At 43.4% G+C, this 16,832-nt stretch overlaps 1 protein-coding gene and 1 long non-coding RNA gene across 3 annotated transcripts; one reads left to right on the top strand and one right to left on the bottom strand.

Moving 5' to 3' along the window:
• Positions 1–1,189: 1,189 nt before the first annotated feature.
• LOC123591944 lies at positions 1,190–3,889 on the bottom strand. Its single transcript, XR_006709510.1, has 2 exons — positions 2,458–3,889; positions 1,190–1,312 (listed from the first exon to the last, which is right to left on the bottom strand). It is a non-coding gene; the product is annotated as an uncharacterized LOC123591944 (long non-coding RNA).
• Positions 2,054–15,742, top strand: NECAP1 (NECAP endocytosis associated 1). 2 transcript variants are annotated; one of them, XM_045466628.1, is made up of 8 exons: positions 2,054–2,185; positions 8,390–8,490; positions 8,903–9,007; positions 9,928–10,009; positions 10,867–10,975; positions 11,068–11,251; positions 13,594–13,696; positions 14,028–15,742. In XM_045466628.1, exons 1-8 carry the CDS (start codon positions 2,091–2,093, stop codon positions 14,074–14,076), a joined length of 828 nt encoding a protein of 275 aa, XP_045322584.1. In that variant the 5' UTR covers positions 2,054–2,090; the 3' UTR covers positions 14,077–15,742. The 2 variants fall into 2 exon arrangements, with proteins under 2 accessions (XP_045322584.1, XP_045322583.1); XM_045466627.1 differs by having other exon boundaries at positions 13,594–13,762; positions 13,800–14,099.
• The last annotated feature ends 1,090 nt before the right edge of the window (positions 15,743–16,832 follow it).

Genomic DNA, 16,832 nt, shown 5'->3' with positions numbered 1-16,832 from the left:
CTACTGCGACACCCAGGCGCCCCAAGATTTTATTTTTAAGTAATCTCTACACCTAACGTGGGGCTCGAACTTACAACCCCGAAAATGAGAGTCACATGCTCTACTGACTCAGTCAGCTAGGTGCCCCCCAAAACCGGACTCTTTAACTGTAGAGAACACATAGATGGTTACCGGAGGGAAGGTGGGTGGAGGGGTGGCTGCAATGGGTGAAAGGGATTAAGGGCACACTTATCTTTTTTTTTTTTAATTTTTTTTTTAATGTTTATTTATTTTGGGGACAGAGAGAGACAGAGCATGAATGGGGGAGGGGCAGAGAGAGAGGGAGACACAGAATCAGAAGCAGGCTCCAGGCTCTGAGCCATCAGCCCAGAGCCCGAGGCGGGGCTCGAACTCACGGACCGCGAGATCGTGACCTGGCTGAAGTCGGACGCTCAACCGACTGAGCCACCCAGGCGCCCCAAGGGCACACTTATCTTGATGAGCAGTGAGTAATATATGGAACCGTTGGCTCACTATATTGTACACTTGAAACTAATACGACACTGCATGTTAACTACACTGGAATTAGAATAAAAAAATATGATACCTGGTGAAGTCACAAAGGAGGTAATATTTGAGCAGATACGTGAATGTATCAGTTTGCCAAATTGACAGGCCGGGGGAAAGTGTTCAAGATAGTAGGTTTAAGCGCAAGTAAAGGTTTGAAGAATATGAAGAACAGAATTCCGGAAGGAGAAATAGTTGAGGATTACTGAAATTTTAAGTGAAAGTTTGCTGTTTTTCTTATTGTCTGTCTGTTTTTTTATCTTAAATATTTTCCTATGGTTCTAATATCAAGACATATTTTTAAAAATTTTTGTTACATATGTTTTAATATATATATTTTTTCTATTGATAGACGTTCATGTTGTTTCGTAGTTTTCACTATTACAAACAATGCTGTAATAAACATTGTCCCTACTTTTCTGCACATGTAAGAATGTCTCTAAAATAAGTATTCGTGGATTTACTAAACTGAATGTTATTTACAATATTTTGATCAATTCTGCTAGATTTCACTTCATTCTTGGTACCAGTATTTGACAGTAGCTGATTGCCCACATCCTTGACAGGGATACATCATAAGGCTTTTTGAATTTTAAGATTATCCCTTAGCTACGTAGACAATTAAGGACCCATTTTCAACCAGTCAAGATAACGAAGTGGTTAAGACCACTCTTGTATTGTAGTCACAGCTGAGTTCGTATCTTAGTTTTGACATTTGCCATCCACGTTGAACAGTTTCTAAGCGATAGTGTTGAGGCAAGTTTACCTGTGGAGTGTACAAGAAACATATTTATGGAAAGGATTCAGTTGGATTTATCATTATAGGACTGGGAGCAAATAGCGGGCATTAAATAACAGTTCATCATTCTTCGCGAATCTGTCAGGAATTGAGGGTCCCATTTAAGAGTTTAAGAGGTTCACATTTTCCAGAAAGATAACCAGAATGCACATCGGAAGTGCGGCAAACTATTTCAACAAGTGCTTTTAATCCGAGATTAAAAGATGCTATCAGGCAACTCATCAGGCTGGGCATTTTAAACGTTGAGACGCTGGAGGATTAAAATCCACCACGTCTACGACTGGGTCATACATTTACCATAGGTACCCAGTTTGAGATTACCGACGGGCAGATACCCCTTTTTTGCCAGGAACCTACGGCTAAGTAGTGACTTCTGTCACAAAAAAAATCCTCCAGATTCCAACACAGTCCGCCTCCTTCCTAAGCACGGCAGGCACCTGCCAGCCGCAAGATGGCGATTACCCCAACCACCTTTCCGAAACGGAGATTTCCATAACGCGAATCGCCGCGCCCTGGAAAGGAAGTTTTGCCATTACCCAAGATGGCGAACTGCGCAGCTTCACGGTTTCCAGCTTTCAATATGGCTTCCCCAACCCGCACCACCGGAGGTTAATCTCAGGAACGAAAGTAAACTCGCGCGGAAGTAGCGTAAGCGGAAGTTGCGTATGGCCCAACTTCCCACCCCCCCCTACGCCCGCCCCCGTTCCTACGCCCCGCCCCCGGTGGCGCGGAGTGCAGAGCCAAGATGGCGGCGGAGTTGGAGTACGAGTCTGTTCTGTGTGTGAAGCCCGACGTTAGCGTCTACCGGATCCCTCCCCGGGCCTCCAACCGCGGTTACAGGTACTAGCCCCGAGGCTCTGCAGTACACGCATACCGGGTCGGGGATGACAGTGTCCTCCTCAGGTGGCACGCTGCGATCCCCGCCACTGCCACCTCTGAGTTGTCACTTTGCTAGCCTCCCCACCAGGGTTGTTCTCGCCCCGTCCTCCTGTTCTTTTCCCACTGTGGCATGCCAGCCTGGTTTCCGCCGCTTAAAAAAAATTTACCATCTGCGTCTTCCCACTCCTCCTCCCTTGGGCCCCTCGGGGTTACCCATCTGCTCCCCATCATACCCATCCAGTCGTGCCTGCTCCATCGCCTGTCACCTTTGGTTCGTTCTTTCTTGCATCCTTCGGTTTCTCCTCCTCGTCGTACCCCCTCCTGACCTCCCTGTCTCTCATAAACATTTCCAGTGCCCCGTGCATAATGGTGGGTAATCATCGTGTCGGCCGCTCTCTAGGTGATACGATTTAATCTTTTGTGCCAGTCTTGCCACCAAGCATGATCCGCCGTTTGGTTTTCCTTTCACTTCTTTTGCTAGTGGCAAAGGTTACGATGGTAGGTTTTCCAGTGGTTGTCCATTCTGTTTGTTTGTTTCCAGTACATTTTCTTGATGATTACATGGTATTTTCTATTTTCCTTTCCTCCCTTCTTACTCTCTCTCATAGCCTTTCTCTCCAAAGTTAATGCAGCATTTTCTCTGTAGGGCTAACCAACCACCTTGTGATCGCGTGTCGGTGAGGTTCTGAGGATGCTCTAGGCAGTCATGAAGTCATGTAGTGGAAGGAGTTAACACGTTAACCGGGTTACATATTCAAAAATACGGGTATGAACCCTGACAGTTTAACAGCTGTATGATTTGGGACAAATCTCTTAATCTCTGCAAGCCTCAGTTTTCTCATCTGTAAAATAGAAAAAAAAAAAAAGTGATCAGAAAACCTGCTCCGGTTCTGTACCTCAGAGAAGTTTTTGGAGGGTTACGTGACATAATATAAGAAATGTGAAAAAATTTAGGAAACAGGAAAGCAGCATATTAAATACAAGGCACTGTTCTTACCCCTCTCTCTCGTCCACCTCACCATCATGATTTTCCTCTTGGCATTTATCGTTGCTTTGGCTCTTGTCCTCCTGTGGCCATTAGTTTGCCTCCTTACTGGGGTTTCATTCATCATGAATCACTCTCTTCGTGCTTGCTGACCTGTGCACTAGACACTGTGGGTGGCACATTTTGGCGGAGGTGGTCCTAATTCCAGTTTTTCAGTCAGGCTGCAAATCGACCACGAATAGGAATCTACGTGCTTTTCGATGGTAGTTACTGGTAGTGGTGTGTGAGTCAGCAGGGACATCTGCTGCTTTGGACTTCTCAAAGGAGTGACCCTGCCATTCTGGCTTAGGTGCGCTCTGTGCGGGCCTCCGTAGCACCACTGCTGACCTCTGTCCTAGTGCTCTTCCTTCTGTATTGTAATTGATTGTTCCGTCTGCTGTTTCTCCAGGCTAGCTGTGAACAACTTGAGGTCTTTTCTAAGTTTATATTACCAGGGTCTAGTACAGTGTCCTGCACATAGCTGGCACTCTGTAAACGTGGGAGAAATTCATCACATAAATTAGCAGTGATTGAACTGTTCAGTAGTTAAGACTTCCGAAAGGGTATGATACATCATAAAGTGGGGTTCTCTTCTCTTTCTTCTACTTTAAGCTTTTTCAGCGACCTTCCTCCTCTCACCCACCTGCATTCTCGACTTTCACTTCCTAGTTTATCCACAGCCTTTTATCTGCGTGTCAGTTAACTGCACTGAGCCATCAAAACCATTTCTTAATTTTCCTCTATTTCTTGTTGTCTGTGTTTTCTCTGTGTATTATTGACATTTCTTATCCTCCAGGCATTTTATCATTAGCCACTCTTAGTATAGTGAGTGAAGAGAGCTGAACTAAGTGTGCATCGAGATTCCCATTTATTTGCTGGGTTACTCTTGGCAAGACACCTAACTCTTTTTAATTTTTTTTTTTATTTTTTAATTTTTTTAATGTTTATTTATTTTTGAGAGAGACAGAGATGGAATGCGAGTGGGTTAGGGGCAGAGAGAGAGGGAGACACAGAATCCGAAACAGGCTCCAGGCTCTGAGCTGTCAGCGCAGAGCCTGACGCGGGGCTCGAACTCACAAACCATGAGATCGTGACCTGAGCCGAAGTCGGACGCTCAACTGACTGAGCCACCCAGGTGCCCCACACCTCTCTTGAACTGTAGTTTCCTCATTTGTAAAAATGGATATACTACTACTTACCTTGCAGTATCCTTTCACTTAATTTTCATAGGAATAGACATAATGCTTGGCACGTAATAGGTACTTGATAAACGTTACTTTTATGCCTTTTTGTCTGCCTAATCTTGTTTACAGAACCCATTTTACATTATGAGCATGACTTATTCTTTAGGCTGCCTTTAAAGGAAAAACTGGGATTTTCAGGAAGCAGGAGGAATACTTTGAGTGATTAGTAAGATTGAGGGAATGAATGACTTTGATTCACGTAGTGTAAGCTGTTGCTTCCCAGACTTTCTCTGACAATTTAGATCGATGAGAATGTTACAAATGATTAGAAAATGGTTTCCCAACCTATGAAACTGTTGTTATATTCATCACTGCCCTTCCCCTCAGCTAAATCATTAGTAAACTCAATAGTCTGTTTTTGTTTTTTTTTTTTAAATTTTTTTCCAACGTTTATTTATTTTTGGGACAGATAGAGACAGAGCATGAACAGGGGAGGGGCAGAGAGAGAGGGAGACACAGAATCGGAAACAGGCTCCAGGCTCTGAGCCATCAGCCCAGAGCCTGACGCAGGGCTCGAACTCCCAGACCGCGAGATCGTGACCTGGCTGAAGTCGGACGCTTAACCGACTGCGCCACCCAGGCGCCCCAATAGTCTGTTTTAATGTAATGAGAAGAATGCTGGACTTGGAACTTAGGCATTACTTCCTGTGTTACTATTCTTCATTGAGACGGACAGAGATGGTAGGGTTTCCATGCCTATTCCAGATGGTTGCTGTAAGGGTTTATTACTAACGTCAGTGAAAATCTGTGAAGTCAGTTCAGAAGACCAGCGAAACGAAGAGCTCCTCAGGCTAGGTCTTGGGAATGGGAAAGGAACTAAGGCTCAGGGCTGAGGGAAATTGCTGCTGGGGATATCCATTCACTTCCTGAGGATTTGTTAAATATTGGCCACTGGACACGCAAGATAAGTAAGTCAAGGAACCTGTCCCAGGAAACACATCTAGTAGGCTTGTTCCTGATATATTCAGTACACAGTGTTTAGCTCATGGTGTGATGGTAGAATAAGTAATGACTCCTTAAAAAAAATTGAAACTCAGGGACCTTTAGAGCATTATAGTGTGGATCAGATTCAAGTACTTGAGGCACGGCATTAAGAGATGAGGGCATGACAAGGATTTATAAATCCTGTTCAAAACCTGTGCTAATTTTCATTTTTTTTTCCTTTCCACCTTTGCTTCTTGTTTAGATATATTTTATTGTTACCTTTCTGCCTTGCAAGTATTAGTCTTCAGGTTTCTAAGGGATGAGGTTTTTTATTTAACGATTTTATTTTATTTATTTACTTTTTAATTATTATTTTTTTAAGTTTATTTATTTTTGAGACAGAGAGAGACAGAGCATGACCGAGGGAGGGTCAGAGAGAGAGGGAGACACAGAATCGGAAGCAGGCTCCAGGCTCTGAGCCATCAGCCCAGAGCCCGACGCGGGGCTCGAACTCACGGACTGCGAGATGGTGACCTGAGCTGAAGTCGGCCGCTTAACCGACTGAGCCACCCAGGTGCCCCAAAGATTTTATTTTTTTAAAATTTTTATTCTTTTTGAGAGACAAAAAGAGAGAGAGCACGGGATAGAGGCAGAGGGAGAGAGAGAATCCCAAGCAGGCTCTGCCCTCAGTGTGGAGCCCCATGCGGGGTTCGATCTTGTGACCGCGAGATCACGAACGCAGCTGAAATTTAGAGCCTGGTGCTCAACTGACTGAGCCACCAAGGTGCCCTGAGATTTTATTTTTATGTAGTCTCTGTACCCAACACGGGGCTTGAACTCACAACCTCGAGATCAAAAGTCACATGCTCTAGGGATTGAGCCAGCCAGGTGCCCCATGATGAGTTGCTTAATAACTTTTGCTTTGCCCTCTCTTTTCCACATGCTGACAAAAACAAATTCACAAATTCAGAGCTTTGTAAAATTGGTCATATTTAAATAATGTCTTAGATTTCCTTCAAATTCATGTATCACACAGATTATAAGTATTCAGTGTTTTGTAATGTTTCCACGGACATCTGTATCTCTAGCCCACATGTTTTTCCTGAACTCCTGACTCATATTCAAATGCCTTCTCTGTATCTTCACTTGAGAAATCAATTTGACGTCTCCAACTCAACATATTCAAAACTGAACTCCTGAGCTTTCTTCTCAGACATGCTCTACCTATAGCCTTTCTGTCTCAGTTATTGGCAGTTCCTTTGCTCAGGCGAAAAACTTCAGAGTCATCCTTGACTCCTCCTACCTCACATTCAGTCCTTTAGAAAACCCCATTTCTTGGCTTTAAATTTTTTTTTTTTTTTTAACGTTTATTTATATTTGGGACAGAGAGAGACAGAGCATGAACGGGGGAGGGGCAGAGAGAGAGGGAGACACAGAATCGGAAACAGGCTCCAGGCTCTGAGCCATCAGCCCAGAGCCCGACGCGGGGCTCGAACTCACGGACCGCGAGATCGTGACCTGGCTGAAGTCGGACGCTTAACCGACTGCGCCACCCAGGCGCCCCTCCATTTCTTGGCTTTAAATGTATCTAGAATCTAGCCACTTCTGCTCCTGTCCCTTCCTAGTCACCGTCATGACTCCTGGATTGCGGTGGTAGTCTCTTAACTATAATCTCCCTGCTTCAGTATTTACATTGCTTCTACGTACAACAGACAAGGTAATCCTTTTAAAGTCAAAGGAAGATCATGTTTCACCTCTGCTTAAAACTGGTACTGACTCCTTTTTCACTCAGTAAAAGCTAAAGTTCGTACGAGGGCTATAAAATTTGCCCCTCTGTTACCTCACCCCCACCTCATCTCTTATTTTATTCCAGCTGCGGTGGCTTTCTTTTTGAGGGCAAGCATTCCAGGCACACTCGCACCTTAGCACCTTTGCACTAATTGTTTCAAACCTGGAGCTCCTCCCTCCCCCCCCCCCCCCCCCCCCCCCCAATATCTGCATGAGTAACTCTCTTGCTTCCTTCACATTTTTGCCCACATTTCACCTTGTTTAAAAAAAATTTTTTTTTAATGTTTATTTATTTTGGAGAGAGACAGAGACAGAATGCGAGTGGGTTCGGGGCAGAGAGAGAGGGAGACACAGAATCTGAAGCGGCTCCAGGCTCTGAGGTGTCAGCACAGAGCCCGACACGGGGCTCGAACTCAGGAGCTGTGAGATCATGACCTGAACTGAAGTCAGACGCTCAACCAGCTGAGCCACCCAGGTGCCCCTCGTTTCACCTTGTTAATAAGGCCTCCCCTGTCTACCCTCTTGAATGCTGCAACCTGTTTACTCTCCCACTACCCTCCCGATTTCCCTTTTCTGCTTCTTCATTTTCTTTCTGCTTTAGCACTTACCATTTTCTGAGGTACTAATTATTTTACTTATTATGTTTATTTTTTATTGTCTATTTTCTGTTAGAATATAAACCTCACGAGGGTAGGAGTCTTTGTTTTGTTCATTCACCTAGAACAGTGCCTGTGACTTAATATGCATTCTGTAAGTATTGGTTGAATTCAGTGAAAGATGATAATACATTTAGGGATTTGGGAAGCCTTCTGTTACCCAGTATAGTTCATTCAGTAGACTCTGTTATTACTTGATCAGTAAAACACTATTATATAAAATATCATCTGCAGTGTGGCAGTATAGTACCATTATGAGAGTTAGTTTTAATTGCTTGTATTTGTACTTTTACATGTTTTTATTGATGCTTATTAGACTCCAGAATTCTTAAGGAGTAACACTGTCTTTTGTTTGCTTTGGATTATATGTCATATGAGGCATCTGGGCAGCAGGGATCATGAGTTATTCTTGTTAATTATTTAATAGGTAGAGTAAGCAAGAAGGGAAATAGAAATATGGCAAATGATTCTGTGTAGGTTTTTCGTAATAAAAGCCATAGACTTGAGGCTTCCTATTTTCCTGTCCTAGGGCATCTGACTGGAAATTAGACCAGCCTGATTGGACTGGTCGCCTCCGAATCACTTCAAAAGGGAAGATTGCTTATATCAAGCTTGAGGATAAAGTTTCAGGTAATCTGTGCTGGTGACCCTCTAACATATTAAGGGTATTAGTTTGGTGTGCCTTTTCTTTTCCTTTTTCTCTTTTTCTTCTTCTTCTTTTTTTTAATGTTTATTTATGTATTTTGAGAGTGAGAGAGTGAGCAGGGGAGGGGCACAGAGAGAGGAGAGAGAGAGAGAGAATCTCCAGCAGGCTCTGAGTTTTCAGCGCAGAGCCCAACACGTGGCTTGAACCCGCACACCATGAGATCATGACCTGAGTCGAAATCAAGAGTCAGATGCTTAACCGACTCAGCCACCCAGGCACCCCATTTTTGGTGAACTTTTATAAATACATTTAAGTTGGAGACTGGAATGGAAATATTTGTTAGAGTTTTAGATTTTTGCTTCTTTAGCTCAAGGAAGTCCTTTTCTTACCTGTTAGGGGAGCTCTTTGCTCAGGCACCAGTAGAACAATATCCTGGTATTGCTGTGGAGACAGTGACAGATTCCAGCCGCTACTTTGTAATCCGGATCCAGGATGGTACTGGTAAGGGATCTGGGATTTTGAATGGGTGAGATTAGGAAAATAGGTAATGCCTTTCAATAAAGTGCGTCTCAGTTGCATTTATCTTAACTTCAGTTTACTAAATTTTTCCACCCCTTGCTCCACAGTTAACTATGGTTGCTAAAGGACAAGGATTAACATGTTGTTTGTAATAAATAAAAACAAGTTCAAGATATGATAATTAATAGGTGGATATAAATAAATGTCTATCCAACCAAAGAATTCATACATATTGCCCACTCATTCATTGTTTGTGGTGGGTTTTGGTGGGACTGTCTTAAATCATCTATGTCTAGGGCATTTTCTATCTTTTCTCCATAGTCTATATCAGAGGTGGGCAAACTTTCTGGAAAGACAGATGGTGAATATTTTAGATTTTGCAGGCCAAATGGTCTCTATTGTAGCTACTCAGTTCTGCTGATGTAGTATGAAAGCAGCTATAGATAATATGTAAACAAATGGGAATAGCTGTGTTCCAGTAAAATATTATTTTTTTTTAAATTTTTTTTTTTTAACGTTTATTTATTTTTGAGACAGAGAGAGAGCGAGCATGAATGGGGGAGGGTCAGAGAGAGAGGGAGACACAGAATCCCAAACAGGCTCCAGGCTCTGAGCGGTCAGCACAGAGCCCGACGCGGGGCTTGAACTCACGGACCGCGAGCTCATGACCCGAGCCGAAGTCGGCCGCCCAACTGACTGAGCCACCCAGGCGCCCCATTATTGACAAAAACAAGTATGGCAGCATTTGTCTCTTGGGCAATAGGTAGGGTGTGGACCCCTGGGCTGTGAGAAATGTTTCCCATTCACAGACTTTATCTAGTTAAGGTAACTGTTAATTTTCATTGGGTGGAATTTTCCCTAAGGGACACTTCCTGTTCTGAGTATTCCTGTCTTTTTCACAGGGCGTAGTGCTTTCATTGGCATTGGCTTCACAGATCGGGGTGATGCCTTTGACTTTAATGTCTCCTTGCAAGATCATTTCAAGTGAGTGATTCTTGTCCTTAACCGAGTTAAACCTTGGCTAAGTTAACCCTTAACCAAGCTAAAGGGTTTTGGAAATGCTCCTCCTCAGTTGAATGGATACTACCTCTTTTACCTGCCGGTTTCTGTATTTGATAAACTAGTTAGTTACGAATTTGAATCTTCCCATTCACTGTTTCCTTACATCGTCTTTGTGTCTCTTCTGTCCTTTCCTTATAGCCCAGGATATGTTTTTGGTCCTTTGTACGGTGTTTTGAGATGATGCTTTTGCTTATGCCTCTGGAGGAATTGACATTTGCTCTCTTAAGTGGCCGAGGGAGGCATATAGTCACAGCAGGCCTGTATGTGAGAGAGGAGGAGTTACATGCCAGTTTTGTTGCTTTGTGTAGCTGACGTGTTGTATGTCTCCTGCAACGACATTGCTTCAGTTTTGCCACAGCTGTGGTGGACAGCGCCATGCACTGTCAGCTTCCTACTTCAAGGGCAGGCATAAGTCTGCTTTTCTGCCTCAGAACTCTGAAATTGTGGAAGTGCACTCAGTTGGCACAGGGATGCAGCCCGGAAGGACGGAGGAATTAACGTCTCCCCTCAGGGGCAGCCCTCACCCATGGCGGGTGGAAATTGGCGGCTAAATGCCCTCCTTTGGAGGGACAAGTTAAATATGCATTCTGAATGGCTCCTCGGTGATATTGAACCCTGTTGCCCTGTTTTGGCTTTTCTTCTTTTCCTTCCTCGCTTTTCATGTTCCTTCAGTCTGCTTTCTGGAGTCCTGTTTCACATAAGCTAGTTACACTCAAATTTGTGTGTCAGCTCTGCTTTCAGGTAGTCCCAAATTGAGCTAATTTACTCTTTTACTGAAGGTGGGTAAAGCAGGAGTCTGAGATTTCCAGAGAATCTCAGGAAATGGACACTCGTCCCAAGTTGGATCTGGGCTTCAAGGAGGGACAGACCATCAAGTTGAGTATTGGGGTGAGTATGGTTTCTTTCCTCCTGCTCCCTGAATTTCCATAATAAGCTTGTGACTTTTTCTTTCTCTTTCTTCTCTGTTTTCTTTTTTATAGAACATTACAACTAAGAAAGGCGGTGCTTCCAAGCCCAAGGCTGCGGGAACTGGGGGCCTGAGCCTGCTCCCGCCCCCACCTGGAGGCAAAGTCACTATCCCCCCACCATCCTCCTCAGTTGCCATCAGCAATCATGTCACTCCACCACCCATTCCAAAATCTAACCATGGAGGTAGTGATGCAGGTAAATCTCTCTGTTACTTTGAACTCAAGACCCTGAGAACAAGAGTTGCACATTGCACCCTCTGAGCCAGCCAGGCACTCCGTCTCTGTTACCTTTAACTTTGAGAAATCATCTTATCTTTTCTTTCTTTTTTTTTTTTAATTTTTAAATTTTACTTAAATCTAAGTTTAATATGTGGTGTAATGATGATTTCAGGGGTAGAATTTAGTGATTCATCACTTACGCATCAAGAAATCATCATATCTTAAGTTTCAGGTGGGTACCGTACCCCTGTTTGCCAAGGGGAGTATTGATGTTTTTGCTATTAATGACACTTGGCACTGAAAGGTGATTCTGACAGCCTTTAGCAAGGAATTTAAGCTTTTCTATTGAACCGAGAGTCATGGTATTTGGTAGGTTCTTTGTCAGAAAATGAGTGGATATTGGGGCACCTGGGTGGCTCTGTTGATTAAGCATCTGACTCTTGACTTCAGCTCAGCTCTTGATCTCACAGTTGTGAGATTGAGCTCCGCATCAGGCTTCAAGCTGGGTGTGGAACCTGCTTGAGATTCTCCCGCCCGCCCAAAAAAAGAAAATGAGTGGTTATTAAGAAAAAGACTATTTCCTTCATTGTACCTTGGTTAGATGCTAGTAGGTCTGAGAGTCAGATGCACTCAGATTTTGGTGAGAGCTCTGCTTTTTTTTTTTTCTTTTAAATTTTTTTTAACGTTTATTCATTTTTTGATAGAGACAGAGCCTGCATGGGGGAGGGGCAGAGAGAGAGGGAGGCATAGAACCCAAAGCAGGTTCCAGGCTCTGGACTGACACAGAGCCCGACGCGGGGCTCGAACCCACGGACCATGAGATCATGACCTCAGCTGAAGTCAGACGCCCAACCGACTGAGCCACCCAGGCTCCCTGAGCTCTGCTATTTTATATCTGAGTGTACTTGGTGATATTATTTGTATTTTCTGTCTTAATATCCTTATCTACATAATGGAGACTTAAAACTACACCCAGATTGTGAAGGTGACGTGGCCTGACACCACCTAGCACTGTTCGTGGCGCAGAGCAGCCAGTCAGTAAACGTGATGTTTTCATTTTTCCTGTTTCTTCGCTAGGGCAGCTGGGAGACCGTTAGACAGCATCTGCGCTCGTGAATACATTTTCACTTTTCTGTACCATCTAATGGCAAAAAAGAATAGATCTAGTTCTTTCCATTTCAAGAATGAGAATATTAGGGGTGCCTGGGTTTGACATCGGCTCAGGTTGTGATCTCATAGTTCGTGTGTTCGAGCCCTGTGTCAGGCTCTCTGCTGTCAGTGCAGAGCCTGCCTTGATCCTCTGTAGCCCTCTCTGTCTGCCCCTTCCCCTCTCTCACATGCGTATGTATGTGTGTGCTCTCTCAAAAAATAAACATTAAAAAAAAATAAAAGAGTGAGAACATTAGAGTGTGAAAAGGAATTTTCCTGAGATTATTCATTTAATTGACTACTAAGAGTAAACTTTTTCTTTCTGGAATTTTGAGATAAAAATGGTTGTAACCTACTTCTTTTCGTAAGTGTCTCCAGAAGGCACTGGGGGGATAATGCCTAAGATTTATTTTTAATTTTTTTGAATGAAGCTTTTTATTTTAAGATGATTGTAGGTTCACATGCAGTTGTAAAAAATAACAGAAAGAAATCCTGGGTCCTCTTTACCCATTTTCCCTAAACGGTAACTGTTTGCAAAACCGAAGTGGAATAGCTTAATCAGGAAATTGACATTGATACCGTCTACTGATCTTATGTAGATTTCACCAGCTACACGTGTTCTCATTCGTGTGTATATGTGTGTTTAGTTCTCTGCACTCTGATCGTGTTAGGTTCCTGGATCTGTTACCACAGTCAGGATACAGAACAGCTCCCTCAGTGCAAGGATCCCTCACATCATCCTTTTATGCCCACACCTCCCCCGAGTCCTGCCCCACGCCTCCTCTAACCCTTGGCGATCACTAATCTGTTTGCCATCTTTATAATTTTGTCACTTCGTGAATGTTATATAAGTGGAAACATACAGTACATAACCTTTGGGGATTGGCTTTTTCCACTCAGCATAATTCCCTTGAGATTCATCCAAGTTGTGTACATCAGCAGTTTGTTTCTCTTTCTTGCTGGGTAGTATTCCGTGGTATGGATGTACCATAGTGCGTTTAACCGTCGTCACCCACGGGGAATCATCTGGCTCATATCCAGTTTTTGGCTATTGCAGATAAAGCTGCAAGGAACATTTGTGTATAGATTTTGGTGTAAGCGTAAGGTTTTATTTCTAAGATTTTTATTATGCTTCCCTTTTTCTTTTTCTTCCGTCTGCCCTGTATTCAGATATCCTTTTAGATTTGGATGCTCCTGCTCCTGTCCCGGCACCAGCACCAGCTCCAGTGTCTGCAAGCAATGACTTGTGGGGAGACTTTAGCACTGCTTCCAGGTATGAGCATAGTGAAACCAGCATACTGTCAAACAGGGTACAGGGAATGTTACCGTTCAATGAAACCTTGATGTGGGAAGGCAGGGCGTTTCCAGATCATAGAGTCTTAGGCAGGAAGTTTAGGTAAGGAAGTAGAGTTAGTGCTGGGGATGGTGGGATAAGAAAGCTGTAGGGTGAAGTTTGACTGGGATGTCTCAAGCCTTGATAAGTAGAATTTCTGTGAGGTATAGTTTCAGAAATTCTGGGCAGTGATTTCTTGGAAACTATTAAGTGAAGAATGGAGTAGCTGTCCTAATTCCTTTGGCTTTCTCTCTGTTCTCCTGTCTTGCAGCTCTGTTCCAAACCAGGCACCACAGCCATCCAACTGGGTCCAGTTCTGAATAGCATTAAGGACAGACTTGAAGAAAAAAAAAAAAATGACCTTGAGGGCACCAATCTGTGAGGGAAGTTAGGAACCCCTTCTCTTCCCAGAACCAAAATTACTGGACAATCTTTTTCATAGCTCCTCCATTGCATTCAAGCTGGATCACGTCACCCCCCTATGTTGTTACTTGCGTACAGCCGAGGAAGAATCTCTCATCTCCTGTTCACTGTTAAGGCAGGGGAGTGGTGGGTCTTCTCATACTTGTGGCTGACTATGCAGGGCCCCAAAGGCCAGATCTCTTTGAGGGAGAAGTGAATTCTAACATCTGTAAAATTGTTCTTTTCAATTCTTCAACTTATTTCAGAATCATCTCATGACCCTGTGTGCCTCTTTGTGAAGCCCTATTTAGCAATTTCAGGGAGACAAAAACCTTGAAATTTCCTTTCCCACTAGCCTATGACCCTCCAAATGGACTGGCCAACCTCAGTGTTTACAGATTCAGAGTTTTGACAGGGATAGGTGTGAAGAAAGACCTGTTTCCTGGGTCTCTGAGATAGACCCTCCTGCAGGCTTATCCTGTCCAGTGAACATCCAGGGCGGGGGGCAGCTCCATCGCCCTCGTGTGTTTACATTGTTTCCTCCTGTGCTCAGAGGGTTTGTTGGTGGCACCTCCACTGTTCTTTTATTTGTTGAATAGTGCAACATCTTTGATCAGTGGGTGTCTCTTGGATGAAGGAGGTTCAAGGGGCTGTGTTTTCCAAGTTATATTGTAGAGAAGCGTTGACTTTCTGCAGCTCCATCTGGTGGCTGCATTTGAAGCGTGGCATTACTTTGCATTTGCCCCATTATTTGACCTGGAGTTGAAGGGTTTAGAGTTTTTAACCTGATCTGTAGAGCAGACGGGTTGAAAAGCACGTAACTCTTTTTCAGTACCCACATTGCCTTGCTGCCTGGGTATCTGGCCCCTTGCGTGAACATTTCGTTTTCAGTGCATCTAGCCCTTTCATAGAAAGCTGCTATTACATACATTGTCACTTATGAAGGAAGCTGGAGAGTCCACGGCACTAGCCGTCCTGGGTTCTGCCCGAGTGACCGCTTCGCCAAACCATCACAGAGGGTATCTCAAAAGCAAGTTGCTCTCCCACCACTTTCCCTTCCCTCTACCCCACCATTCCTTTTACAGTGCTGTGAAGACAGTTCCCTTTCTCAAATGAATGGGCACTATCAATTGTGTTTGTTACTGGGCAATTTTGAGGGTGAAATGGGAAGATCTCGTTTCTTCCCTCAGCACTTCTTTGGATGTGTACACTTTGGGAGGCTCGTGTTTAGTTTCAAAATATAGTCTCTCTCCTGGATTTCCTTCTTGACTCTTTTTAACTTTGGGTCCATTTTTTTCTCATTGCCTCCTGTTCCAGGCAGCTCTATTCTTACAGAGCCATGGCAGGGCTTTTTAAAATTCCAATAGAAAACACTAAGTGGAAAGTCTATAGAATCACTAGTGACTGACTACTGGGAAACTATTTTCTCAATCTTCCTCCATGTTGTGTTCTTTGTATTCTCAAGATGATAATATATTATGTATTTGAATTGCTGAAAAACTGAAAATGAAATTTAAGATATATGTATATAAAGCGTATGCTGTATTGGTGCAATAATGGTAATTAAAAATATGGAAAAAGGTAGTGTCTCCTTTATCTTTAATTTGCCTATTTCAGTGCCTTTTTAATTCAGCTGACCCAATATAAACGGGCCAGGAGGTAATAAATGGACATTTTATATCTATTACTCTTTTTCAAGAAATAGGGTTTCATTCAGCAGTTCAGGCTAGACTTCGTACTCATGGTTCTAAACCCACAGAGCACTCCACTCCTTATAGAGATCGTATATATTAATTATTATTTGCTGGTACAGTTCATTTCTTTTGCTTCAGATTATCTTCATGATCGAGGCCACCACTCACGTCCCAGAACTATAATCAGCATCAATGAGGGGAATCTGTAAGACATGGAACTAAAGACAGAGTTATAGACTTTGGAAGCCAGAAGGACCTTGGAGTTCTCATTCAGTGCTTTTCACAGAAGGTGAATCAGAATGATACGTGTGCTTGCTTTTTTAAATAAAGTAACACACTGCTCTCTGTAGAGATTCTGATGTACCTCCTAGAGTAGGGCCTAGATGTCTTTCCCACCCATGGCCTTTCTTACCATTACTGAGGTTGTGAGGCACTGTCACTGATAGAAGTGTATCATAAACCTCAGGTTTTGTTTGGGGAAGAATGTGGACAATCTTTTTGTTTTTTTTTTTTAGCTCAACCCCCTCAGTTATACATTAGAATCTGCCTTCACAGTTGTAGTGTGAACTTGTATTACTCCACTTCATCCTGATAACCTTCTAGGCAGTTGGCCTGCCTCTAGCTTTCTTTTCTTTTCCTCTAGCTCCAATTCACCTTCCCTGTTGCCACCGGAATCGCCTTCCTTAATCAAGCCCTGCCCACGCCCTTTCTTCCCTGACTCAGTCTTTAATGATTTTCCTTTGCTTAGATCATAAAGTCCAGAGTACCATCTCATCCTCAACCTTGTTTTCCCTTCCACTCAAAATATGCTCCTGAAACCAGGAGATACTAGTCATTCTTCAAATGCTGTTAGCACCCTGAGCATTGACTGCTTGCTAAAATTCCCTCTGCCTACAATACCTTCCTGCCTATTGAAATCCTTCCCGTTTCGTAAAGCTGGCGTGAATAATACTTCATGAAATGTCACCTATTCTTTCAGT

This window comes from Leopardus geoffroyi, chromosome B4 (assembly GCF_018350155.1).
Source record: "Leopardus geoffroyi isolate Oge1 chromosome B4, O.geoffroyi_Oge1_pat1.0, whole genome shotgun sequence".
Classification (NCBI taxonomy): domain Eukaryota; kingdom Metazoa; phylum Chordata; class Mammalia; order Carnivora; family Felidae; genus Leopardus; species Leopardus geoffroyi.
Note: the sequence above shows the minus strand (reverse complement) of the source record. Positions and strands in the feature narration are given on the sequence as shown.